The following is a 27812-nucleotide window of genomic DNA, read 5'->3' as shown; positions in this document are numbered from 1 at the left end:
GTTACGATTACTGCAGTTACAGTTGCCAAAAAGCAAGAACTGCTCACAATCTAAGGAATGGTTAAAATTGCATTTTTTCTTTGTATATTTGTGCTAACATATGACCATTGTATATTTTGTAAAAGATATTTTCACCTCAGAAGGGATCAATAATATAAAAAACAACTTTTATTATAAATTTAAAAATGTATTCTAAAATGTTTTTAATTAACTTTGCAGGCTATAGTTGATTCTTATAGCAACTAATTAGTTAACAAAATTTTTGTATGAAGACAAAATGTCATGAATGTTTTTGTAAGCCAGTGATATATAAATATTATAAAAATATGACCAGATAATTATTCTGTCTGTCAACAATGACTCCATAGTAACATGTTGCAAACATAGAGAGAAACTCCACGACAACAGTCATTGAAAAATATTCCCCTAATAATTCAAATTTTGATAACTTTTTTATATAACTATGGAACTTTAGTCATCAACGAATGCCTCTATGTACCAACAACCCAGCTGGCACACTTGGCTTGGATTTTTTCTTGGCCACAGGATCAGAAGCAAAGCACTTCCATATCCTCAGAGTTTCATCGGCAGCAGCAGAGACGACTGTCTGTCCATCTGGACTCATAGCCATGTGGAGAACACGACATGTGTGACCCGTCAGCTCAGTTACTTTGACCATCGATGGATACTTCCAGACAGTCAATTGGTTTTGTGCATAACCATGGCTGGAGACAAGTTCCTTGTATTCTTTTGACCATAATATAGAGCACACCTGGGAAATATGAAGAAGATTATAACCAAGCCTCATTCTGATTGCTGCATTTTTTTGTACCTTCACTTATTATGACTTATACTGTCTCACACAAGCTAAGAAACAAAAGTCCCTGTATGAAGGCCATAATGCTGAAGATCCCTCATTGCTCATTAAGGTGGGTCAGTTGTAGACTGAAATGGGATGTAGTGATGGTTACCTTATGCCACATGGATTAGCCTGCTTTGCTCAGTGACCAAGACAGCATTTCTCCTTACATCATGGAAACAATGTCAAGCAGGCAAGTGATGAGAATAAAGACAAATGTCAGTCATGCAATTATTTGTTGATCCACTGCCAGTTTCTCCAAACTAACATGAGAAGAATTTCACAAGAGACAGTAAGGAGAGTCACTGATCAATGAGATATTGGGTAATTTAATGTTTTAAACATTCTCCTTTTCAGCATTTTAGAACAGTACTGTAAAGATGGAGAATATGTCTAACTATATTAGGGTCTCTGGCAGGTGAATTACCTGTGAATGAGTATCAACACTGCTGAGACAGTTTCCAGTACTAACATTCCAAAATCTAATGTGCCGATCAGCAGTTCCGCCACCACTAGCAAGTACATTACGTTGAAATGGACACCAGTCTAGTGCCTGAAAATGAACCAGGAATTTTTTTTTTTGGACCAAGATATTGTTATCATGATATTTCATTCTTTTGGTATTTCAGCAGACAGTCAATAAAATATTATGATCAAAACATGGGACAAGCTAACAAGGTAACCCTTTGAAATAAGCCTCTTTGAAACATTCAGGTAGTAAAATGGAGCATTAAAGTAAACTAAGTGAAGTTAGTGATGCAGCTGAGAAAAGGAGGATCGAGTCGCTGCATTGTGTTCAACACAAACCTCCCTAACTTTTTTCACTCCTTACACTTTTTACTATGATCACACTTTGTTTTTCTTACTGAATTCCTGGACCAGACTACCTGTTCATCCACACCATGAGTATAACATGTATGACGACAGAATGATTGAAAATCAGACAAAAAAATGAAAGGAAATAATTTGATTCAATTTTACTCCAGTTTAAAATTAATTTAAAAACCTAGGTACATTTAATTAATATATGACGAAAATAAAAGGTTGGATACATACCTTAACAGCTGCTTGGTGCTGGTTTAAGGTAAACAGTGGCGTATTGGTGTTATTGTTTGTGTTCACATTGGCATCCCATATCACCAACAGATTATCATTTCCCCCACTAGCAAGGTATTTACCATCAAGTGACCATTTCATTCCACACACCTCTTGTGTATGCCTGGCAAGTGTTGCCACTTGATGATTGGCAACACGGACATCATGATGGTGTATGGCACCACTTCTGCTCCCACTGATATTTAAAAATAAACAAAATAACAATTATAATATTTCAATTTTACCATTGGCTTATTTAGGAAATGTGTAAGGAAGAGAGGAATAAAGAACAGGAGAAATGGGGAAAAGGAATGGAACAAAAAGAGAGAAAAGAGAATGGAAAAAAAAAGAAAAGAGAAAATGGAAGATAAGAAAATATCATGACAACAGAGGAATAAGGAAATATGACTGAAGGAAAGCTATGTGTTTGAAAGATGGTTCTTTACTAATGTAGCAGAGTGCAACTGCATACAAGTAGGGTGTACAATTGGAAGAAATTCTTTGCATTCTGCAAAGTGGACTGCTGTATAGGGTACAACACTAAAACTCAATTACAGGTATAAAGCTACTCTAGCTCACTCTACCTTATTTCTACATTGAATTTCATTCGATCGTGATTTTTTTGCAGAGGGCCTATATGAGTGACATGTACAGGCAACTGAAAAAATATAATACTATCCATAACTAACAGATGGGGCAATGAGTTCTTCCGAGTTCAATTTTTGCAAACTCACCTTGATAGAATATACGAGTTCCATGACAAGCAACCAACTCTAGCAGAATGCCCTGACATGCTGCGCATGCGTTTTTGTTGCTCAACATCCCACAACTGTAGGATAAATAGCATGTGTTGGTTAACTTATTGGGTAAACCACAGCACGTACCCTCTTTGATCCCACATTTAAACAATAAGGAAAATTACATTTTTTTTTTTCAAACCCCTAATCCACATTTACTGTGAAACTTAGAGACCATGAACTCAAGGAATGCGTCAACAGAATGTCACAATATGCTGTCTGAGCAAAATATCAAATCAGGTTTCAAAATCCTCAACAATTATCAACTTGAGGTTGGAGATTTGCTGGCACACAATTGTCTTGAAAGAAACAAATTAAATTTTTCCCGGTTTTTCAAGTTTCGTAGTGATATGGAGTTGTTGTTTGTTCAGATCTTGGGAATTGATAGAAGGGTTGTAGGTAATACAAAAGGAATGGTTGGGTACCTGCACAGTACCACTACTGTCTCCCACAGCAATGAAATTTCCTTCTTTAATCCAAGACACAGCTCCAATGTAGCAGTCAGGTGTTTCAGTTTGACACAGTTGTACAATATCACCCGAAGCTGCATTCCACAAGTAAACAAAACCACCAAGTGCGACAGCTAAGTGGTTGTTACAACTCCAGTCTAGGAGATTCAAATCTGAAAAAACAAGAAGTAACACACCTACAATCCAGCACTGTACACAAAATAAGGAACACTACCCACCAACTTTGAACCCATTAGGAGTGCTGAGCATTAAATTTCTCCCAACAGCCGTTGGGACACACTTAATTTGGAGCCTCGCTCTGTTGTGTTTGCCGCACCCTTGTCCTCCGTTCTCTTCTGTGTCTTGTTCATATGTATATTTTAGTCCTTTTAGTATTATAAGTATGGTGAAAGCGATTAAATAAATAAATAAAATAAATAAATTCCAGTCTCCATGAGATGACGCATTCTGGGGTATTGACCCTTTAACTCAAAAGAGTGACTAGCATCTAATTTCTCCTTACAATATCGCCCCTGAATCACACATTATGGTCATGAGAATAAAGGAAATGATCAACAACTAAAGTAGCTTTTGATTGTTTAGCAAATTCTCCTTGTAAGCTCCTTAGGAAATGTATGAGAATATGCATACTAATGACTTCGGTTTAAAATTTTTTTTCTTTCTCCTCCTGCTAATTGTTTGCCACTATCAGCAGGGTTTTCTTGAACGGGATAAGGGTTGGGACTTGTTAACTGACACTGCACAAGCTTGTGTTAGCTAAGGCGAGTGAGGTGCCACCACAGTGCAAATAAGCTGAAATGCAGATTACAGGTTCAGATGTAAATGTTTTAAAATCAAGGTACTTTTATATGTGGCCCTTGGTTTAAATGTCAAACTTTGGGAAACCACGAACATTTAAGATAGTTAGAAAATTGTCCTTCTTTTGAGACCAATAATGCTGAAACCAGGGCATGTGAGCAAACCAGAAACCTGAAAAAATTGCAGTTACTGCAAACTGTACAGTTCAGTTTTCTAAAAATCCAAGTAACTTGTTATGTCAAGACAATATTCCAAAATCTTTTTCAAGTATTCAGAGTTTTCGAGGTCAAGTTGAAGGTAATCTCCCATGGCAACCATATTCCTTTTAACAAATGGTAAACACTACAGCGTACACTATTGAGTTATGGATGCACGCGGGCGGTTGCTAAGCACGAAAGAAGCGAAAGAGTCGCTCGAGGCGATAGCGACTCTAGCTTCTTGAGTGCTTAGCAAACCTCCCAAGTGCATCCATAACTCAATAGTGTACGCTGTGGTGTTTACCATTTGTGTTATAACATAACATTGATACATTGTAGCTAACGAGTTCCCTTTTATTTAACAAATCTTACGTGACCAGATAACGCAAGCCCACGCGGAAAAATAGTCTTTGCAATTGCTCACATCAGCAGCCTACACCCATGGGCAAATGAGTGACGCTAAATTGACTAATCAGAGCGCGCGCTTTACTTTGGTTATGTTATAATTTTCTTTTTAGCCTGTGTAACGTAGAAAATGACATCGATCGAGTCGAGAGAAGTAACAATTTTTTGTGTGAAATGAAACCAGTGATTTTTACACCAATCAAAAGGCTCAGCATAAAAGCCATTACACATCCAGGAATGCTTTTGACCCTTGAAGAAAAGTTATTCCTATCATCTCTTCAATAAACAAGAAAATCAACCGTTGATCGAAAAAAAAAAACACTCGTTGCATACTACCATAAATAAGTAATGAAAAACGGAAGCGAGAGTCAGTAACAAAACTGCGTTCGTCCTCCTTAAAAAACTAATTCACTAACCGATAATTTTGATTGCATAAAACGGGTCTTAATGTTTTATACAAACAAACAAACAAACAAACAAAAAACAAACAAATCACAACACAACACACACACACACACACACACACACACACACACACACACAAACACACACAAAAAAAAAAAAACCGAAAAGGAAAAAAGGAGAGCTGAGAGTATTTTGGATCTTTACGCCACACTTTGAATTAACGCATTAGGCTTAATCTATAGTTATGCCGGAGAGATATTTTCAGCCCTATTTAATCCAGCTTACATTCTTACACTTGCACTTTCAGAAGGATAAACGATAATTTCACTTACTGTTTCCTTCAACCATTTTAAACGGATAATATGGATTACACTGAAGTCTCCGGTTAAGTATGGCTTCTGGCTTCTCAAGGATTTCAAGCGCTTTCAGTGCCTTTTTTAAACCCATCGTTGCTGTTGTCGTTTGGAGTATTTCACCTCATCCCAACTCGCTACAATAACCTCATACGAGCTTTGTGACGTCAGTTCTCGCGCGCATTAGTAACAAAGCTACTCGAGACGTAAAACGTCGTCTTTTGCGTTGCATTCTGGGTTTAATCTTTTTAAAGCGTTTTAAACTGAAAGTGCGCAAATAAGCTGCTAGTAGTCTGTCTATTCCCTTTCAGAATGAAGGGAGCTTAAGTAGAGAGAAGAGATTAGGCACGACAGAATTTGAATTTCTTGCCTCTTCTTTCGAATGTTGAAGCCCTAAACTCCTCTATTTGCTGTGTACAATTTATTTTTGCCTTTTGACTGTAGCACTGTTTTGAGAACTATACGAAAAGCGAGTTAAATACAAGCTCATTCTCGTCATATGCTGTGACCATCACCGTCCCTATTTTACGACAAGATAGTAGAATAGCAATCAAGTGAAAGCTTAAAAACAGTGCACAGGATAATAAACATAACAATTACCTGTCAGTCGAAGCTTAAGTACGCTAAATACAGAGGTTACGAGCTTTTCTGTCATCTGAAAGCCAAACAAAAACGTGTATTGATCTAAAAGAAAAAAACAAAAAACTCATTGAAGTCCACTTTGCGTGAAAAATTCAAAATGTTTGTAGATTATAAACAGTATCAGTTAATTGCGATGGCTTCGGGGGCCATTAAAAGTACAATAATAAAACACAAAACACGCTTATCGTTTGTAAATGACTGGTTTTATTTCCTTCCCCGTATGTCGCGAAATTTAAAGTCAATAATCGTCTAGAGCACCCATTGGGGAGGAGGATAGGAAATGGAATTATGTCCAGTCATCTTGTTACGTGATTGTAATTGTTTATTTTGATGTTCTTGTTCAGCTTACAAATTATGTAAAACCTCTCTCTCTTTGTTTTCTCTTTAGAGCAGTAATACTAAGTAAAAGCATGAGCATAAGCATAAGATGTTCTGTAAGATGTTCTGTAAGATGTTCTGTAAGATGTTCTGTAAGATGTTCTGTAAGATGTTCTGTAAGATGTTCTGTGAGATGTTCTGTGAGATGTTCTGTGAGATGTTCTGTGAGATGTTCTGTAAGATGTTCTGTAAGATGTTCTGTAAGATGTTTTGTAAGATGTTCTGTAAGATGTTCTGTAAGATGTTCTGTAAGATGTTCTGTAAGATGTTCTGTGAGATGTTCTGTAAGATGTTCTGTAAGATGTTCTGTAAGATGGTCTGTAAGATGTTCTGTAAGATGTTCTGTAAGATGTTCTTTAAGATGTTCTGTAAGTTCTGTAAGTAAATTGACTGATCTGTGACTGATAGACTGAATAACTGACAGATCATCTGAACAATGATTGACCGAATTACCGACATGGTCAGATTGTTAGTTTAATTTTATTCAGTTCGTCTAATGTTTATCTAGAGTAATGCTGCACACATTAGCCTTTCTTTTCTTTACCTACTTGAGTTATTTTTAGAATGATATAATTATTCTATCAACCTATAAAGCACTACTCAGCTGAATCTTCCATAGCGCTTTACAATCATTATGCTGAGGTAGAAGTTAGCATCTTTGCTTTCTTTTTCTGCATGAGTAGTTATAGAGTGTTGATCAAAATATGAAGAAGACAGCATATGTAGTCTTTCCTTCTTCTTTGCTTTTCTGCGGAAGTTTCCGAGTGTTGCAATTGTTCAACTGACCATAGTTAGTAGAGGAAACTATGAACTGACATATAAAGAGGTAAGAACATGTCATTTTTCCTGTTAATGTGCTCATACAATGATGTATACATATATTGACCTTTTTGTTTCTTTTCCTATTGGCGTTGTCTAGTGTTGTTCAAAACATAAGGAAGTCAGAACATGTAATTCTTCCCCCTGCATGTGTTTGTAGAACGATGCATATACATTATGGACCAAGCGTGAGGTAACTATGGCTGGATATTGGCCGAATGCTTTTTGTGCGTTTTTATAGACCAAGCTAAGGTTTAAGTCCATAAAACGTAAATCAAGAACGAGGCTAGTATCCAGCCATCTTGACCGAACAACCGAGGTCGATAAAGAATTTATGATATGGAAAGATCAGAACAAAGAAGTCGCGTCATATTGCCCACGTGCGCTGCCAGCGATATAATAAACTTGTTGGCCTCTTTTCTTGTTTTTCTGCACGTGTAATCGAGTGTTTTTCAAAATGGAAGGAAACCCAAAAACGCATAATTCTTTCCTGCCAGTGCTTATAGAGTGACGCATGCGCATGTAAGCCTTTTTGTTCCTTTTTCTACTGACGTTATTGAGTGTTGTTCAAAATAGATGGTGGTCAGAACATATAACTTTGCCCCTGCTTGTGCTTATAAAACGATGCTTACTCATATTGGACTCTTTTTTTTGTTGTTTTTTCTGGCGAGTTAAAGTGTTCTGCAATCTTCGCTCAGGAGATCGCCTCCTTGTAGAGACCCAGAGTTATAGGACAGCTAGATTCGCAGCTTTCTGTACTAATAGATCCCCCATAAGGAGTAACCCTGTGAGGGCATATTTATGATGATTTTTTTAATGTAATGAAATTGCTGTGCATGTTGTTGAAATATCATTTATTAAGGATTGTTTATATTATTCAGACACGAAAAATTGCTGAAGTATTATCAGAGTTATTTATTTATATTATTGTTATATTTTGTGTATAATTTTTTGGCCCACCCTGCAGCTCTGCCTGCAAAAGAATTGAAAAAAACATATATCATGTATATATATTTAACAATTATTCGCCTCAGGTTCGGTGAATATCGTCGAATAATCCCCGAGACGAATTCGAGGGTATTATTCGACAATATTCACCGAACCTGAGGCGAATAATTGTTTTAGTATAATTTCACAGCTGAACAACAGAGAAATTTCTAAAATCATAACATTTTAGTAACATTTATTAACATTTCATTTGAACATTTTATATAAACTACGTGGAACGGTTTATAAAGCATCATAGAAGAAACCGTTCGACCAATCATATTGCTGGAAACTCTTTGCTCAGCTCTGAAATTATACTAAATATATATCTAAGTCAGAGCCTGTTATACTTCCGGTCTACCTTTGCTTGTCGGTAGAACGACTGTGACGTTTGTAAGGTCCGTTCATTGCGTGACAGAAATTAGATATGCGCAATAACGACAAGGGCAAGGCTCAGAGTTCGATTAAAACGATTTAAGGTCTCATCCTTGCGCTAAGAGGGAAAAGAGGTATGATGAAATATATTTGATTTAAGTTTGATCTTCCCATTTATTAAGTCATATGGAACACGAATCTTAACTGTAAATCGTCGATTGAAATTGTGTTGTTTCATGTTAATATTCGTTCCCACGTGGAGTTCATTGCATTGTCATCTTGTCTAGTATTTATCGAACAGTTCTTATAATTAATTTGTGTCCAATTAGTGTATTGCTACCGTTTTGTTACAGTTTTTACGTGGTATTAAACATTTTTACGAGTCAAAACCGTGAACGTATGGTTTCCTAAAAGCTAACGTCAGCTACAGTAAAAACTCTCCCGTCGTGCGAGGACGAAGATCGATTATGAACTACGCAACAGAACGAACCGAAGAAAACGCTGTAAACGTTCGGTCTTCCTCCCGCGAAAGAGTTCCGACCGAAAAGGGACTTGAGTACCAAACTCAATTGCTTCAAAGAGATGAAGATTCGGCTTTAAGAGCATGGAAAAGGCAAATAGAAACAACAAAGGGTGCTCTCGCATTCTCCACCGATATAACGCTTTTGCATCAAGAACGATGTAAGCTAGAAACACGAATGAACGATCTTGCGAATGCGTACTGCAAGCTGATCGATGTGCTGGACTCCGAAGAATCCAAATCCAACGCGACGAAAAATAACGAGAAGTTTCTACGGGAAACAGAAGAAGTTTGCAAAAACCTAAGCGCTCGAATTTCCGAACTGAAATCCGAGAAGCGCGAACAGAACGAAGAGCGCGAGTCTGTTTTCTCGAAGCGCTCCAGCCGGAGTAGGAGTTCCCGCAGATCTGGAAAATCATCACACTATTCGAGTTCTTCCCTCGGGAGGGCAGAGATGCTAGCCAAGGCCGCAAGACTCGGCGCCGAGCTAAAATTCCACGATATCGAAAGTGAAAAGGTCGCCGCTCTGAAAAGGCAAGAAAGTGACATCAAGAAATTACAGATGATCAAAGAGCTAGCAGCTACTACCGCCGAAATCGAAGCAGTAACCAAGCTCGAAGAGGAAAGTTACGAACGCAGTCTCCCAGAAGAAGAAGAAGACCCCTATGGCAGAATACATGAATATCTACAGTCACAATTAAGTACCGTTATCGACAACAGCTCCTCCGCCGAAGCTGTCCCAAACCTGGGGAATGTGGTCACTACTGCATCCCCCGAAATGAACGCCCATACTAACGTGACATTTTCGTCGATGCCGCCAGTAACACTCAATTCGCAGCAGCCTTCTTCCAAGTTACCGCATCCAGTGTCTCCTCCTTTCCCTGTGAAGTCCACAGCAACGCCACGAATAACAAATCCAGCTATTCTCCACACAGACTCAACAACGGGAAGCGGTAATCCACTAAAGTTGACCGGTGACGAAACCATTCTCACGAAATTAGCCGATGTACTCGCTCAACGACAAGACAGAGACTCTCTACCTCGTCCAGAACCTGAAGTGTTTAAAGGCGACCTTCTTCGCTACCCGATGTGGATCAAATCCTTCGAGACATTCATCGAACGAAAAACAAAGGATCCATCTGAAAGGCTGTATTATCTCAGCAAGTTTACAGCCGATGGAGCCAAAGAAGCAGTAAGCGGTCTTCTACCCTTAGATTCTGAAGAGGCCTACGTTGAAGCTAAGAAGATTCTCGCAACCCGATTTGGCGATCCCTTTCTGGTTTCAAATGCTTATCGAAGAAAAATCAGCGAATGGCCAAGGATTCTTCCGAAAGACGGCTCAGGTCTTAGAAGGTTCTCAGACTTTCTGCAGCACTGCTGCACCGCTATGCACTCCATAAGGTACTTGGAAGTACTTAACGATCCAGAGGAAAATCAAAGGATACTTAGAAAGCTTCCGAACCACTTAGTTTCAAGATGGAGCCGTATTGTAGACAAGTCGATTGAAGAGGAACGAGAAGAAGGTCACAGTAGAGAAGCCTTGGGTCCAACCGAAGTTAATAGTACGGAAAACGCAAGGGGGGCCAAATACCCGTCGTTCGAAGAATTTTGTCGATTTTTGAAAACAGAGGCAAGGATCGCATGCAATCCCATTACCTCTCTGCAGGCAACAAGGGAAGAGGATTCGAAAGGAAACGGGGACAAGTGGAAACCAAACAGCAAATTCCCAAAGTATAAGGAAAGTAAAGATAGTGGATTCAGGAGTTTTGCAACAGGCGCAGAGGAAAGCAGGGAAGGAAAAGAGAAAAACAAAGAGGAAAACAAGGCTAAAGGGACAACCTGTCTCTTCTGTAAGGCCAGTCATGACATTGATACCTGTGATAAGTTCCTACGCCTGCCTTTAACGGAAAGAAGGAATTTTGTGCAAGCCAAGCGCTTGTGCTGGGGGTGTCTAAAGTGGGGCCACGTAAACAAAGACTGTCGTGGAAAAAAACCCTGCAAGACCTGCAATGGACCCCACCCTACTTCTTTGCATGACCAAACCTGGAAACCACAATCCAGACAAGAAACTCCAAACCAAGATAGTATTGCAAATCAAGATACATCTATCTCTCATCGTATTGAAGTTTGTAACATGAAGAGCTTCGACCATGGTACTTCCCATTCCCTGATCGTTCCGGTCTGGCTTTACCATCAAGATGACCCCAAAGTCAAGGTCAAGGTGTACGCCCTACTGGACGAACAGTCAGACGCATGTTTCATAAAGGAGTCAACGCTAACAGCCCTTGGCGTGGATGGCCCTAAAGTGGATCTAGAGCTTTCTACCGTACTCGGTCAGAAAACCATCACAAGTAAAAGGGTAACTGGACTCGCAGTTCGCGGAGTCAACGAAACGACAGAAATCACTCTTCCAAGAACGTACACTAGGAACGTGATTCCTGCTAGACGCAGTCAAATCCCTAGGCATGATACCGCTCTCAAGTGGCCTCACCTGGAAAGCATCGCCAGTCAACTGATGCCTCTTGATACCGAAGCCGAAGTAGGCCTGCTGATAGGAGCCAACTGCGTTCGAGCGCTTAAACCACACCAGGTGATCCTCGGAAACGATGACGATCCGTACGCAAAAAGGACCGCACTTGGCTGGGGAATCATCGGCAAAACCAACGTGCGAAGTCAGGATGAAGGCACCGACGACGTCAGAGACGATGTTTTCTGCAACCGTATAATCGCCTGCGAAGTTCAGCAAGAAATTCAAGCAATGTCGAACAAGAAGACATGCCACTTCGCCCTGAAAACGCAAGTAAAGGAAGTTTTAAGTCCACGCCAAATATCCAAGATGTTCACACTTGACTTCAACGAGCGTGCAACCGAAGAGAAAGCCCTTTCCTTTGAAGACAGAAGGTTTCTAACCATAGTGCAAGAAGGTATCCATCAAAGAAATGACGGACACTACGAGATGCCCCTCCCTTTAAAGAATAATAGCGCTGAGCTGCCCAACAATAAGGAATTGGCGTTAAGCCGCCTCATGAAATTGAAGCAAAGGTTGAAGAGTGATACTCAATACCGAAAGGACTACGTGGACTTCATGCAAGACAACATTAAGAACGGGTTCGCAGAGAAAGTACCAAAAGAAGAAGTCTCCGATAAGAGCAAGCGAGTCTGGTACATTCCACATCATGGAGTGTACCACAAAAGGAAACCCGGGAAAATAAGAGTCGTATTTGATTGCAGCGCCCTGTATCACGGCTTCTCCCTCAATCAGCAGCTTTTACAAGGTCCAGACCTCACCAACAATCTTATAGGGGTGTTGTGTCGATTCCGAAAGGAACAAATAGCCTTCATGTGTGATATCAAGGCGATGTTCCACCAAGTAAAGGTCGACGGCATTCACCGCGACTAGCTCCGATTCTTGTGGTGGGACGATGAGAACTTCGACAGCAGTCCAGTTGAGTACCGAATGTCTGTCCACCTTTTTGGTGCAACTTCCTCCCCTGGATGCGCTAATTTCGCCCTTAAGACCACTGCGAATCAATATGAAAGTGTTTGTGGAAAGGAAGCAGCCGACTTCATAAGGAAGGATTTCTACGTCGACGACGGATTGAAATCGGTCGCAACGGTCGAACAAGCAAAGAGTCTTATCAGCAGCACCAAGTTATTGTGTCAAAAGGGAGGCTTCCACTTACACAAATTCACCTCAAACAATAGCGAAACTCTCAATTCTATCCCTCCTGAAGACCGAGCCACCGACAAAAGGAATCCCAGTCTCGTAAGCAACGACCCAGCAATAGAACGCGCATTGGGTGTTCACTGGTGTATAGAGACCGATACACTTCAGTTCCGGATTGTACTAAAGGATAAACCACTCTCAAGAAGAGGAATTCTCTCTACAGTCAGCTCTATCTACGACCCCCTCGGCCTGGTAGCCCCTGTTATTTTGCAAGGCAAAAGTATCCTTCAAGAACTGTGCCGCGATGGAGTTGGCTGGGACGACAAAGTGCCTGAAGATATTAGACCAAGATGGGAGAGATGGCGTTCCGAACTTCCCGCCCTAGAGAAGTTGAAAGTGCCAAGATGCCATAAACCGAACGAATTTGGAGAAATTAAGACAGTGGAACTCCATCACTTTTCCGACGCCAGTCAGAACGGATATGGACAGTGCTCATACCTTCGCCTGACAGATAGTAACGATCGCATTTGCTGTTCGCTCGTAATGGGTAAATCACGCGTAACCCCATTGAAGCCCGTCACTACACCAAGGCTCGAGCTAACCGCGGCAGTCGTCGCCTCTAAGATAGGCTACGTCTTACGTAAAGAGCTAGAGTACGAAGAAGTGAAGGAAACGTACTGGACAGATAGCAAGACGGTCCTGGGTTATATAAATAACGATGCAAGAAGATTCCACGTCTTCGTGGGAAATCGAGTACAAGAGATTCGCGACAAGACATCGCCAGAACAATGGCACTATATAGGAACAAAGGAAAATCCTGCCGACGTCGCCTCTCGTGGTTCTAGTGTGCAAGAATTAATCGGCAATAGCTTGTGGTGGAACGGCCCAGAACTTCTCTGGAAGCCTGATAAAGATTGGAATCTCACCGATGCTTCTCCTGAGATCTCACCTGATGATCCCGAAGTTAAAGGGGTTTCCGTTCTAGCGATACAAGCCCGGAAACCATGGTCTGTCCTGGAACGCTTAGAATACTTCTCCAGCTGGCATCGTGCCAAGAAAGCTGTTGCTGTTTGCCTTCGCCTCCAAGAGAAGTTCCGACACGCGAACAATAAGGAAGTTAAACAAGATTCCAGTGATTCGAAGTCAAGTAAATACATCCCTGTCAACGTCGAGGAATTGCAAAACGCCGAGGGCGAAATTATTAAGACTGTTCAGAGAGCAGCCTTCCCCGAAGAAATTAGTAGAATGAAGAAGCTGAACGTCCAAGAGCAAACGCGCGATGAGAAAACCATCACACGCGGAAACAAGGCTATGAAGAAGGCAAGCTCTCTCTATCAACTGGACCCGTTTCTCGACGCAAACGGAATACTAAGAGTGGGTGGACGAATTAGACGTTCCAGCCTGTCGTACAGTACGAAACATCCCATCATCCTTCCAAGGAAAGGACACGTAACCGAGTTAATCATCTGTCACCACCACCAGAGGGCCGAGCATCAAGGTCGCGGAATGACCCATAACGAAATAAGGTCAGCCGGCTACTGGGTGATTGGTGGAAGTTCGGCTGTATCGAACCACATCGCGCAATGCGTAAAGTGCCGGAAATTGAGGGGAACTCCCCAAGACCAAAAGATGGCCGACTTGCCAGAGGACCGTCTCGAACCTGCCCCTCCGTTTACATTCTCAGCGGTAGATTACTTCGGTCCGTGGTATGTAAAGGAAGGTCGCAGAGAACTGAAACGCTACGGAGTTCTTTTCACGTGTTTGTCCTCCAGGGCCATCCATCTTGAAGTCTCAAACAGCTTGGCCACAGATTCTTTCCTCAACGCCTATCGTCGATTCGTCGGCCGTCGCGGCCCAGTGCGCCAATTACGATCAGATCAAGGTACAAACTTCATCGGCGCAATGAACGAACTCAAGCAAGCTGTCAAGGAATTGAACCACGAAAGGATCAGAGAAGAGTTGCTCATAACCAACTGCGATTGGATAGAGTTCAAACCGAACGTACCACATACAAGCCACTTTGGCGGAGTATGGGAGCGCCAGATAAGATCAGTGAGAAACGTTTTGGCATCGCTACTAGAGAGCCACGGGATCCAACTTGATGATGAGTCTCTAAGAACCTTTATGGTGGAAGCGGAAGCTATCGTTAATTGCAGGCCACTCACCGTGAACACCATAAACTCCTCACGGAGTCCCGAGCCACTCACTCCCAACCATCTATTGACCATGAAGTCAAGGGTAATTATGCCTCCTCCCGGTGATTTCAAACGTGCAGATCTCTACCTGAGCAAGCGATGGCGTCGCGTCCAGTACTTGGCCAACGAATTTTGGAATCGATGGAGGAAGGAATTCTTGCAGTCGTTGCAGCCAAGGAAAAAATGGATTGCAGTCAGAAGAAACCTACAAGTGAACGATATCGTGATTGTGATAGACGAAAGTTTGCCAAGGAACCGCTGGAAGCTTGCTCGTGTCCACGAAACCTTTCCCAACGATGACGGTCTGGTCAGGAAAGTTAAGATGGCGATTGCTACAGAGTGCCTAGACGATTCAGGCAGACCTACAAAACCGACTGCCTACCTGGAAAGGCCCGTCCAGAAAGTAGTCCTATTACTGCCTTGCGATCGAGTTGCAGACCAGGGAATCCCCACCGAGGAGCCGCAACTTTAAAGGGGGCAATAATGCTCTCCGAACTCTCATAGCATAGAAAGATAATAAGTAAAGAACAATACATAACTGATTAGGTTTATTTCGTTTCGTAAATTGTTGCCAATTTAGGGGAGCCATGTGACGTTTGTAAGGTCCGTTCATTGCGTGACAGAAATTAGATATGCGCAATAACGACAAGGGCAAGGCTCAGAGTTCGATTAAAACGATTTAAGGTCTCATCCTTGCGCTAAGAGGGAAAAGAGGTATGATGAAATATATTTGATTTAAGTTTGATCTTCCCATTTATTAAGTCATATGGAACACGAATCTTAACTGTAAATCGTCGATTGAAATTGTGTTGTTTCATGTTAATATTCGTTCCCACGTGGAGTTCATTGCATTGTCATCTTGTCTAGTATTTATCGAACAGTTCTTATAATTAATTTGTGTCCAATTAGTGTATTGCTACCGTTTTGTTACAGTTTTTACGTGGTATTAAACATTTTTACGAGTCAAAACCGTGAACGTATGGTTTCCTAAAAGCTAACGTCAGCTACAACGACACATACACATATGGGCTTCTTTGCTTCTTGTTCTGCGCGAGTTATGGAGTGTTATTTAAAATATGAAGAAGGGAGTACGTGTAACTCTTTCCGGCCTGTTCTTGTAGAACAACCGGTATATTTGTTGACCCTGCTCAGTGTTTGTTTTGCTGGCGAGTTATGAAGTGTTTTTCAAAATGCAAGTCAGCGCATGTAATTCGTCGTTACCTGTACTTGTTGAATGATGCATACACATGTTGGCCTCTATTTATTTTGCTGGAACTCTTATTTAATATCGTTGAGAATACAGTAACACGAATATTGAGCAGATGCCAAATCCCCTCACGGAGAAGGAAAAGGAACTTAAAATAACGCAAACACCGGAAGGTTGCTTCTGTATAAAAGGAACATTGATTTCTTTATTTACCATTCAAGTCAACCGCTAGCTCAAGAAAACCAGACAACTGCTTGGAAAAAAGGCCCATTTTGCAAGATTCGACATGGTAGGAGAATCTTACTGTGGAGTAACTTTTTTATATGATGTTTTGATCTATCAGCATTCTCACGCTCAGGATAGCCTAGTGTGTATCTCTTAAGGAAAGTTTTTAAGGCAGCTCATCGACCCCTCTAATTTACGGTGGCTGTCACGAATTTTCCTCAAGAGCCACTGACCATGAATATCGAGAATCCGCCGACAGTTGCAAAATTTTGTAATTCATTTTTTTTTTCCTAAATTACCCTTTTGATGAAACTTTTCTAAATATTGTATCAAAAAGTTCTATCGCGCTTTGCTTTCTTCGAAAAATCGAAAAGTTTAAAGTACACTTAGATGGCTGTTGTCTTCCCGGTAAAATGATGAAGTATTGCGCAACTTCGTCAACTTTGTACCGCACAACGAGATGCAATACCGCTTTTAAATTTTGTAGGCTAGAAGATGGCCCTTTCGTCTTTTTTAAAGTAAAAATTTCATGTTATGTTCTTACGTTTAAGACTGCATAGTAACCCGTCGAAATAATGCACTATGCGTTTTTTTCTGCAAAGGAAAAATAAAGGTCAACCTCAATGGTCTATGAAGAGATCTGCCATTCATATTTTCAAATAATAATAATACACATCATCTAAAAGCTTTATCTTTTTAATGTAACTCCTTCGATTCTGTATCTTGGCCCGCCATAAGCGACGCTTCCAGGTTGAAAAGAGTTCGGGCTATTATAAAAAAAATGCAATGCGAACCGCTGAACAGCTGTTTCTTTCCTGGCCTTCCATAGGCGGTGCGTTCAGCTTGAAGAAAGTTCATCAAAAGGAAAAATAAAATGAATAACAAAATTTTGCAACGGTCGGCAGATTCTCGATATTTATCGTTGTTTGGCGCACCGACCTCTACCAAAAAAAACCTTTGCGGCAACTTTCTGACACCTCTCTTTATAAAAAGGTAGACAAAGACCTCACTGCCAGCAATCAAAACACCGTCAAGGATACGATCAACCAACTCATAACTAAACAAGAATTGCCGGCCACAGCAAAAAATCTCATCATAACCACTCCTAGAACTTCTTGTATTTACTTTTTACAAGAAATTCACAAACCTAACAACCCGGGTCGGCCCATTGTCTCGGCTTGCAGTTGCCTTACCGAACTTATCTCCAGCTATCTAGACAAAATTATGGCTCCCATCGTCAAAACTTTACCATCATATATTAAAGACAGCCAACACGCTCTTCAAATTTTTCGCGATTTTAATTTCCTTGGCCAAAACAAACTTCTTTTCACCATGGATATTACGTCTCTTTACACTGTCATTCCTAATGGCGTAGGTCTTCTGGCCCTAAAAAATTTTTTTGATCAACGTACTGATAAGGAACCAAAATCTGAAACACTACTACGCTTAGCCGAACTAGTGCTCACACTCAATTGCTTTTTATTCGGGGACAATTTTTTTCAAACAAACCAATGGTGTAGCCATGGGTACCAAAATGGGACCTAGCTATGCCAATCTTTTTGTAGGTTTTGTCGAACACCAATTTTTCAGCCAATACAACGGCTCCAAACCTGAACTCTACAGTCGCTACATCGACGACTGTATCGGCGCCACCTCCTCTACCAGAGAAGAGCTGACTCAATCCATAACCGCAGTCAATTCTTTTCATCCGTCTCTGAAATATACCTGGGAAATTTCTGACAATTCCTTATCTTTTTTAGACATCAAAGTTTCAATACAAGGCAACGGTTTATGCACTAGTGTGTATTACAAACCTACAGACTCGCATAATTACTTGTTGTATTCGTCTTCGCATCCATCTCAAGTTAAGGATTCCATTCCTTTTTCTCAGTTTCTATAACTTCGTCGTTTATAGTGATAACTCTGATTTCCACCACAAATCAGAATCAATATGCCAGTTTTTCGATAAACGTGGTTACCCTGATTCTGTCGTTCAAGCGGGTTACCACCGCGCCCAACTTACTGATCGACATTCAGCACTACAAACATCACAAAAGGAAGATTCCGACCGCATTCCATTCACTCTCACTTTTCGCCCTCACAACCACTCAGTTAAATTCTTCATCCTTAAGAACTTTAAATTACTCCAAAACGATCCAGAAACAAGCACTATCTTTTCGCAGCCTCCGCTCATTTCATTCAAACGCGACAAAAACATAGGCAATTTTTCGGTCAGAAAGTTCTTTTCTTACTAATGACCAACCAGGCACTTTTAAATGCTCTCGTGCACGATGCAAAACGTGTCCTTTCATTCACAACACTGAGAAAATATCGGGACCCAAACGATCCATTAAGATCAGCGATCACTTTACGTGCACCTCCGCCAATGTAATCTATTGCATAACTTGCACTTATTGCAAAAAGATTTACATCGGCGAAACAGGCATAAGAACACCTTCGCGACGTGGAGAGGAATGACAAGGACACATCGAAACCAATCGCTAGACATTTTAATTTACCTAACTATTCTAAGCAACACATGGCAATCTGCGGTCTTTCTTACACTTAGGTAGCACCGAAAGCCGGAAAACTCTTGAACAAAAGTTCATCTTTCAAACCGGCAGTCTAAATCCCACAGGTATGAACGAACGCTTTTCATTCCACTAATTCATTCGTGTTTTTCTCGTTGCCATGTTCCCACCAATCACGTAGCTCCTTTTTCTGCCTTTAAAAGCACACACAACCCACAATTCCTCTATTTGCTCCGACAAAGGGCTAACGCTCGAAACGTCAGCTTTTATAATCGTAACGGTGGCCAATTTACCATTTCAAACTTTGTTGATATATTCAAATCATTTCGTTACCCCCACCGACGCAGCCCCAAACAGTTTCTTTAGAAACTATCAGCCTTTATTACTGAACAGTAATACTGCTTCAATCTACGGATTTCTGACAACTCCCTCTGGGTGATCATTTGGCAACAAACTACAACTTGGTACCAATAATTGATGAAAAATTCCCTTCTCCTTCCAGTTAAAGGCAAATAAATTACCAACTCAAGGTTTGTAAAAGCCTTGAAAGTGTTCGAAGGAGCTTGAATTTAAAAATTAGCTTCGAACTTGAACTTTATTTTTATTTAGACACGGTAAATCTATCAGATAAAATAATAACATTATTACAATCTATTATTACAATTACAGTCTTTTTTTAATCTATATAAACATGATCTAAAATTTAAAAGTGAAATAGAAAAAATAATTAAAAGAAATTCTGCTTTACATAGATGCCGAGTGCGTTTTGTCGATTCAGACGAAGAAATCGCGACAACCATTTCGAAAAGATTGAAGTGATTTTGCTTGCCGCAATACAGGGGACAAGCTATTCCAGATAACCGCACCGTTATAGCTAAAGCTATTTTTCTGGAAATTGGTGGGGGGCAATGGAACATCTAGTTTGTTTTCAGAGTTCCTTAGATTATAGGGAGGATCATATTTAGTGAAAAGAGAACCAAGATAGTCGGGCGCAAGACCATGTATAGATTTGTAGACCATGGTGGCTACTTGTATTTGTCGCTGAGTATCTAACCGTCTCCAGTTAAGTTGCCCAAAAAGAGGATCAGCGCTTATGTCATAACTGGAGAAGGTCAGAATAAGGGCAGCCAGGTTTTGAAACTTTTGGAGCTTATTCGAAAGACCTTTGTTACAATGCCCCAGACCTCGCTGCAGTAATTAAAGTACGGTTGAACTAAGACATTGAAAACGGACTCAAGCGTGGTTCGGTTAACAAAAGGCCTATAACGTTTAACTGCTCCAATGCCCGATGCTATTTCTTGGCTATTTTTTCAATTTGCATATTCCATGAAAGGTTTTCGTCTATATGCACACCCAGAGATTTAACCGAGCTAACTTGTTTAGTTATGTTACCACCTATGATTAGTTTAGGGGAAGTATCGTAAGTACCTATCCTTCGCCGCGATCCAATTAACATGAATTCAGTTTTAGATGAATTTAGAGTCAATTTGTTTGCAGTGAGCCATGTATTAACATTGGATAGGTCGTGATTTATAACATCATTGATCATTTCAATGTTGTTGCTGGCAAAGGTCAGGTGAGTATCGTTAGCATACATACGTGCAACTGAATTAGATAGGCAATTAGGAAGATCATTTATGTATAAAACAAAAAGTAAAGGTCCTAGAATCGTTCCTTGCGGAATTCCACGAGCGAGAACTTGACTAATTGAGAGCGAACCATTTACGAAACATTGTTGATTGCGATTATCTAGGTATGACCTAAACCATTCATAAGCGATACAGCGGATACCATATTCGAATAATTTAGAAGTAAGAATTGTATGGTCGACGGTGTCAAAAGCCATTTTTAGGTCGAGAACAACAACTGCATTTATACTGCCTTTATGAATGTTGAAGGCCCAATTGTTTGTGGCCTCCAACGAGGCAGTAACAGTTGAATGGAGCGAACGAAAACCAGATTGCTGGCTGGAAATCAAATTTTTTTCAGTGAGATAACCGTAAACCTGGTCGTAAATGATATGCTCAAACACCTTAGCTACTATAGGGACGATAAAAATTGGGCGATAATTGTTTAAGTCGGAGTGTTCTCCCTCTTTGAAAAGTGGAATAACCTTTGCGCATTTCCATTCCTGAGGGAAAACACCTGATCTGATGGACTGATTAAAAATAGAACACATAGGATCAGCTATCAGATCGGCGCACTCCCTAAGAAGACAGGAAGATATCATATCTAGGCCTGCGGCTTTCGATTTATAAAGCTTAGACAAAAGTGAGAACACTTTAGAAGGATTAATACATTTTAACTCAAAAGGTTTGTCAGTTCCCTTAAGGAATAAAAAATTGAAGGCCAGGAAAGTACTTGAATTTGAGGACTAGGGCTTGATTTTTGCGATGCTTTTTCTTAAGCAATTTTCAAGTTGAAAATTACAGTACTTTCATGGAAAAGCTGAGAAATAATATTAAATGATTTTACAATTGCTTATCCAATCCTCTCCAAAAGTGGTCCTTCAATTTTGTAAAACTTGGCCTTCAAAGTCATTGAAAAGTCCTTGAATTTCAACCTTTGGAATCTGTAGTAACCTACTCCTATATTGTAATATATTATTTTGATTATTATCCAGTACCACAACAACATTCATTACACTCCAGCAGACAAAAATAAACGCAAGTTGAGTTATTCATGACCGGCAAAGACGAAATTGCGTGACGACAGTAACAATGGCAACATGGCAGTCCCCTGAGGATAACTCCAGATGTGCGATGTTGAAAGCCCGAATTTACGCAGATATGCGTCTAGTCTTATCTTCAACAAGTCAACCCTAAGCAAGAGTCATGAAAAAAAAAATCTTTGTTCACACCTCTTACATGTGTTTACACCAGAGTACACTGACAATTATTCGTAAGCACACGGCTGTAATTCTTTTTTTTTTTTTTTTTTTTTTTTTTTTTCAGTTGGCCTTTGACGAAAATGTCAAGCTTAACTTCTCTAGTTCCTAAACATATCTTCGACCTCAGCTTAACAGAGTAGAACTGATGACACGATAGATAAGGAAAACATGAAATAGACCACATATGTTACTCTCTTCCTCTCTTATTTTGAAATTCTAGCTTTGCTGTTTTTCGTAACATGCAGCGATATTTTAAGTTGTACATAACAAGGATAAATCAGTCTTGTTTTGAGGCACCAAGTTTTATTCAAATCAGGAGCTTTCACGGGTGAGATTGACGTCATTAATTTAGACAAGTCCCTGACCTTTGGAAGGCCCTAAAACTAAGCCAAACGGAGTCTTCCCAAAACACGCTGTTTTTTTCTGTTTTACTGTTGATGATATGAAATTTCTGACTGCGTGTCTAATGCGTCTTTGGATAATATATTCCAACTAGCTATTTAATTTAGAGTTCCACTTTACGTTGGAAACAAAACACATGACAATTTTCACAGAGCAATCTTCTTTCAAGGCCTTCTGTTTACCTAATCGCGAGGAGTAGAGACAAAATGCCGAGGCACAGAGAAGTATCGTAGCCACGCGAAAAATACGAAGATAAAAGTTATACAAGTACTTCACTTAAAGCTTACGCGAACATCACGACAAGTGGCAAACGTCTGGAAGATTTACAAAAGGGTCCAAGAGACCTTCACAGAATGGACGGAGCAGAAATCGCCTCCAGGTACCAGGAGATAACATGCATGTCCCATAATTAGGAAGAAAGCTGATCAAAAACGTTTTTCCGTCCTCTCCAAAGGAAACCTGCTTAGACAACGAGACAATTCACCGCGTAGAACTCTACTCTTCCTGGTGAGAATTAAGCTGAACATGGCGGAGTATGTGCGTGATATAATGTTGTGTCTCTCTCGAAGTATTCGATCACATTAGTTCTTCACATCTGTACTCCGTTGTGTAAAGCCTAGGTAAGATTTCCTCACAACCCCACTCCTTTGCAATTGTAAAACAAAGCCGAGCCAGAGTTACAAAGGCAATCTATTGCTTTCGCCATTATTTTGTTTATCCAAAAACTGTATGCACGATAACGTATCTTACAAATGCCGAAATGAGCCTAGCCCTCTACAACTTTGTAAAGGTCTCTAAAATTTATTTCATGTTTGATTTACAATCAATGCGAGTATGATTCGTCTTGAGTAACGTAGTCATCGACACATTTCGAACCCAATCGTCGATCGATATTGATCAATAATCGATTTTGATCGACTTCCCTCCCCAAGATATACTGGAGAATAATTTATTTACTAAACGTTGAATGATGCCCGCGTTTAAATGCTCGGAAGACAAAAGTGAACAAAAAAATACCCTTGCAAATTACAGTGACAAAACAAATGTTCCCCCGTGATAACCAAGTACTTAAGAGGACATTCATACAGACCGTCGGCTTCTTCTGTCCCTGTTATTCTCAAATTAAGTGCTCATAAACTGGGAACGTCACGATTCTGAATTAAAATCAATCACCTTGCAATTGAAAGACACTGAATGACATTTGAATGAAAGATAAGCGGCTACGGAAAAGTTATAAAAATTCAGCACGTTGTCGTAAAAATTCAGCCTAGAAATTTGTGCCAGCAAACAATAAATTGTATGTAACTACAAAACGAGGTTCAACGACAACAAAGTCGAAGTCCTAATCGAGAAGAGACCCATTTAAGCTTTCAATAAACCAAAACTCTCTCCATAATGTTCACAGATTCCAACCGATATATTCTTTCACCAACCACAAACGATAATCCACTGTTTGTGTGACTAATAAGTCTCCCAAGCCCATAGAATCAATGACAACTTGGCAAAATAGGACTTCCAAAATAGTTTCCATTGGAGATATACCGCACCAGCGCTGCTAGCAGAAAATTGACCATGAAGTTTCAAATATCCGATTCGAAAGCACATTTCTTGCCGCCAGTCGTACATTTGTTGACTGCTTCCCATTCCTTTCGCGCACCATTTTCGTCTGAACGCCAGACTAAAACTAAAGCAGGATCTATTTTGGATGACTTGTGGGTAAAAATAATTATTGGTTGAGCTTGGTAAGGCTGTTACGCCAAACTTAAAGCAATGAATCGCTTAAACTCGCCTGCAATGTAAGCGAAGTGTGAGTCTATTATTCAGGAGCTTACTATATCCTGGCTCTCTTTCTCATTATTTCCTCTAATTGAAGAACTATCGGCGATGGTTCAACCCTCGAAAATCAGTCATTACCTAGATATTAGCCTATATTGTAATTGCAGGACAGATTTAAGGAATCATAAGCAACTGGAAAACGATAGAAAAATAAAGAAAAATAAAGTAAAAGGTCCTTTACCATAAGATCACTGTTGCAGGGCACGGGTCACCCAAGAAAATGACCAATGAGTCTGCATAAGCCCTGACACACAGCATATCGGAAGAATCCCTCCCGGCACTTGGGTGACTTTCGAACGGGAATATGTTTACATCGATCGCAGGCCTTATCCCATCTAAGTTTTTGAGTGATCTTTCTCTCCCAGTGAGATCAATTTAGAGATATATTTCTCCAAAATTTCATCTTTGGAATCCTCTATTCTTTCGGCGGATTTTGAAATTCTTTATTCTTTTATAAACGTGGAGCGTGGCGAATTTATTCAAAGGAGGCGTTTTGCTCCTTATTTTTACGAATCCTTTCTTTGCGCCCGGTGATGAAACGTATAAAAATTCAAGCATTCGAAGTTCTTCGTCTCTTTGAAATGCGTTTCGACGTCAAAGGTCGATTTCGTACACTTTTTTGCCTGATATTTCAACCGTGAACAGTGATTGTATCGTAGTGCAATGTTCAGATTGTATCTGTTTGCCCGTCTTACAAATTCTTCTATTTAACAATTGGTTCATGCTTTAGCGTGCACTATCGAGTTATGGAGCACGCGGGAAGTGAGGAGAGCACGAAAGAAGCGTAAGAGTTGCCCGAGGCAATAGCCGTGGGCAACTCTAGCTTCTTGAGTGCTCTCGAAAACTTCCCACGAGCTCCATAACTCGATAGTACACAGATAAAATCATGAACCAATGGTTTTAGAACAAATGAATAAAGGCTAATAGTTTCGAAAGAAACTGTTTGGGGCTGCGTCGGTGGGAGTAACGAAATAATTTGGATATATCAACAAAGTTGAAATGGTAAATTGGCCACCGTAACAATTACAAAAGGTGACCTTTCGAGCGTTAGCTATGTTTTAGAACATAGCCGGTGGAATTGTGCATCATCAAATCCGACACGAAAAACGGACAACAGTATCAAGCGAAGAGAATCGTGACGGCGCTGATGCCGAGTCTCCTTTTCCGTTGTTTTTCCCTTTTTCTGCCTCATTTAAGAACTCTAGCCCATGGAAAAAGGTCGGAAAATTGTCTTCGTTATGGGACTAGCGGGCCGAGTTTCTGTTTGTACCCATTATTGTCGCGAAATATATTGTTTTTCCCCACGCTAACAATGGCCGCTTGCACGCAAAAAAAAAAAATTTCTGGCGAAGCGATTTACAGACGCTATCGGCGAGCACTATCGGGATTTTGAGCACGCTTACGTATATTGAATTTTATTGCCGGCTCTGCTAGCTATGTTCTAATTTGTCTTTTGTTCTGTTCCACAAACAGAAAACGTCGTCAATACACGTCTTCCAAAGCAGCGGTTTGGTTGTGTTTTGGGCGATAATATTACTTTTCTGCGTCTACTGCCGTTTTGGTATCCTTTGAGGTTCCCGTCCGGATTGTAAGAAATAGTATCAAGTTCCCAAATGGTAACAATAATAATGTCGTGCAAAGCACACTGGTTGAGCGTGGCCCTAAGTTAACTGGGACACTATATCTGAGCGCTATACCTATCAAATTCCTTGAAACATGTATATGCAAAAAGTCGCTGCATTAACGAATGAAAACCTAACTTGATTCAAAAGATATTGATTTAGCTCACCGCCTCCTGGTTAGCTCAGTGAATAGAGCGCTGGACTGTTCTGCGGAAGGTTGAGGGTTCGAGCCCCGGCCGGACCAACATTCAGGGTCTTAATGTAATTGAGAAGAATATGCTACCTTTCGATAACATCAAGAAATGGTTAGATATTCTAGTCTTCTCGGATAGAGACGAATAAATGGTGTTCCCGTCTCCTGCAGGGTTAGGGGGCAGGAGACGTTAATTTTTCACGCACGAGATTACTGTGTGATGGATGTCCTCCCCTGGGGTGGGATGGGTGGTTAACATGATCCCCGTTGATACCAGTGCTTACTACACTGAAGGGGCTATCCTGTATAAATATAGATGTAACATTACGATTCTCGAAAGATAGACCCTCGTATTGCATAACTATTCGCATTCGCTACTTTTTTCCTCTCTATATATATATCAGATATACGTGTGACTATGTGCTAATAAGGATCGATATGCTGTGCTACACAAGGTGATCATCCTTGATATGCAATGCCAGCAATATTCTATTCGTGCAAAAAATATCACATGATGTAATCGAGAACACTACTATTAAAAGCCTCGGGACTTTCCCTAAGTTACGCAATAAAAAGTAGACTAAGATATCTTGGAAGCTACTTTTTGAAGTGAAAGTCAGCAGCTTTGCTCTGGGGAAATGTTTTTCAGAGAATTGAACCGTATCTTGTGCCGGCTAAATTATAACGTAACGGGAATGAAAAGAAATACTCAGGCAGTGGTTCATTTGGAACTAGATCGCAACCTTTCATGCAAAGAACGATAGAAGTGAATGCTTTATTTGTTTGTCAGATGCCACAGCCATCATCCAAACGGGAACCTTGCATGAACGGGCTTAAAATGAAAATAAAGCGAAAGAAAGCAATATGTGTTTGCAACAAAGCAGGAAAACCGGTGTATGAAAAAGCGAGTACGTGATGGAATTCTAGAACAGGAACAACGTACTTAATCAGTCCTCTATAATAGGATAGGACCTTTTGCAGTTGGGGTCACGTCGTTAGTCAGGCATGGAAATCACAATTACATTCTGGAAAACTTCCACTTCCTTGCCCATAAGGAAAATAGTTAGCTTGCTCAATATTCAGCTACGATATGAGTTGGTGCAATTTTGCACGAATAGCATATTTCTGGCATTGTATATCAAGGATGATATCTGGGTAAAAGTTTTTCAGAGAACTAAACTTTCCTGGTGCCGGCTAAATTGCAATGTGAGGGCAATGAAAAGAAATCTCCAGGCAGATGTCCAGTTTAAACAAGATCGTAACCTTTCATGCAAAGAATGATAGAAGTGAATGCTTTATTTCTTTGTCAGATACCACAGCCATCATCCAAACGGGAACCTTGCATGAAGTAGTTTAAAGTGAAAATAAAGCGAAAGAAACCAACATGAGTTCGCAACAAAGGGGAAAAATTAACTGCATGAAAAAACAAGTACGTGATGGAATTCTATAACAGGAACAACGTAATGGGTCATTTCTCTAGAATACGACAGGATGTCGTAATGTTACATCTATATTCTGGAAAACTTCCACTTCCTAGCCCATGAAGTAAATAGGTAGTTTACACAATATTCAGCGACGATGTGAGTTGGAGCAATTTTGCTCTTCAGTATATATTTTAGGGAAGAAACGTGCCTGGCCGAATTGTCTTATGACAAGAATGACGTCAAATCCTTAGACAGAGGTCCAGTAATTACTTCGCATGATCGCCATCTTTCGTCTGAGCAATTAGATACTTAAAGAACCTGATTATTTCTCAGATATCACATCCGTTGTCCAATTATAATTATAGACAGCACTTGAACCCGCCAAAATGTCTGCTAAATACGCCAACGGCAAATAAAGCCCGAAACACTGAACGAAAGTTAGATTTTCCCCAGTCCACAAAACATAAAGTACATTACTTTCTAGACTAAGACAAGTATTGATGCAATCGGAACAAAAGCC

General features: G+C 40.3%; 2 protein-coding genes and 1 long non-coding RNA gene across 5 annotated transcripts; 2 read left to right on the top strand and 1 right to left on the bottom strand.

Annotated features, from left to right (window-relative positions):
* Positions 1 to 146: 146 nt before the first annotated feature.
* LOC148720717 (cell division cycle protein 20 homolog) lies at positions 147 to 26062 on the bottom strand. 3 transcript variants are annotated; one of them, XM_088738954.1, is made up of 7 exons: positions 25843 to 26062; positions 5980 to 6063; positions 3177 to 3373; positions 2689 to 2783; positions 1916 to 2150; positions 1287 to 1412; positions 147 to 772 (listed from the first exon to the last, which is right to left on the bottom strand). In XM_088738954.1, exons 2-7 carry the CDS (start codon positions 6032 to 6034, stop codon positions 479 to 481), a joined length of 1002 nt encoding a protein of 333 aa, XP_088595080.1. In that variant the 5' UTR covers positions 6035 to 6063; positions 25843 to 26062; the 3' UTR covers positions 147 to 478. The 3 variants fall into 3 exon arrangements, with proteins under 3 accessions (XP_088595080.1, XP_088595079.1, XP_088595078.1); XM_088738953.1 differs by having other exon boundaries at positions 5980 to 7210; positions 25843 to 26061; XM_088738952.1 differs by lacking the exons at positions 5980 to 6063; positions 25843 to 26062 and adding an exon at positions 5359 to 5563.
* LOC148720719 (uncharacterized) lies at positions 1412 to 2522 on the top strand. The gene is made up of 2 exons (XR_015993297.1): positions 1412 to 1537; positions 2215 to 2522. It is a non-coding gene; the product is annotated as an uncharacterized LOC148720719 (long non-coding RNA).
* LOC148720718 (uncharacterized) lies at positions 12558 to 15434 on the top strand. Its single transcript, XM_088737665.1, has one exon. It carries the CDS (start codon positions 12558 to 12560, stop codon positions 15432 to 15434), a length of 2877 nt encoding a protein of 958 aa, XP_088593791.1.
* Positions 26063 to 27812: the final 1750 nt, after the last annotated feature.

This window comes from Stylophora pistillata, chromosome 11, assembly GCF_964205215.1.
Source record: "Stylophora pistillata chromosome 11, jaStyPist1.2, whole genome shotgun sequence".
Classification (NCBI taxonomy): Eukaryota; Metazoa; Cnidaria; class Anthozoa; order Scleractinia; family Pocilloporidae; genus Stylophora; species Stylophora pistillata.
Note: the sequence above shows the minus strand (reverse complement) of the source record. Positions and strands in the feature narration are given on the sequence as shown.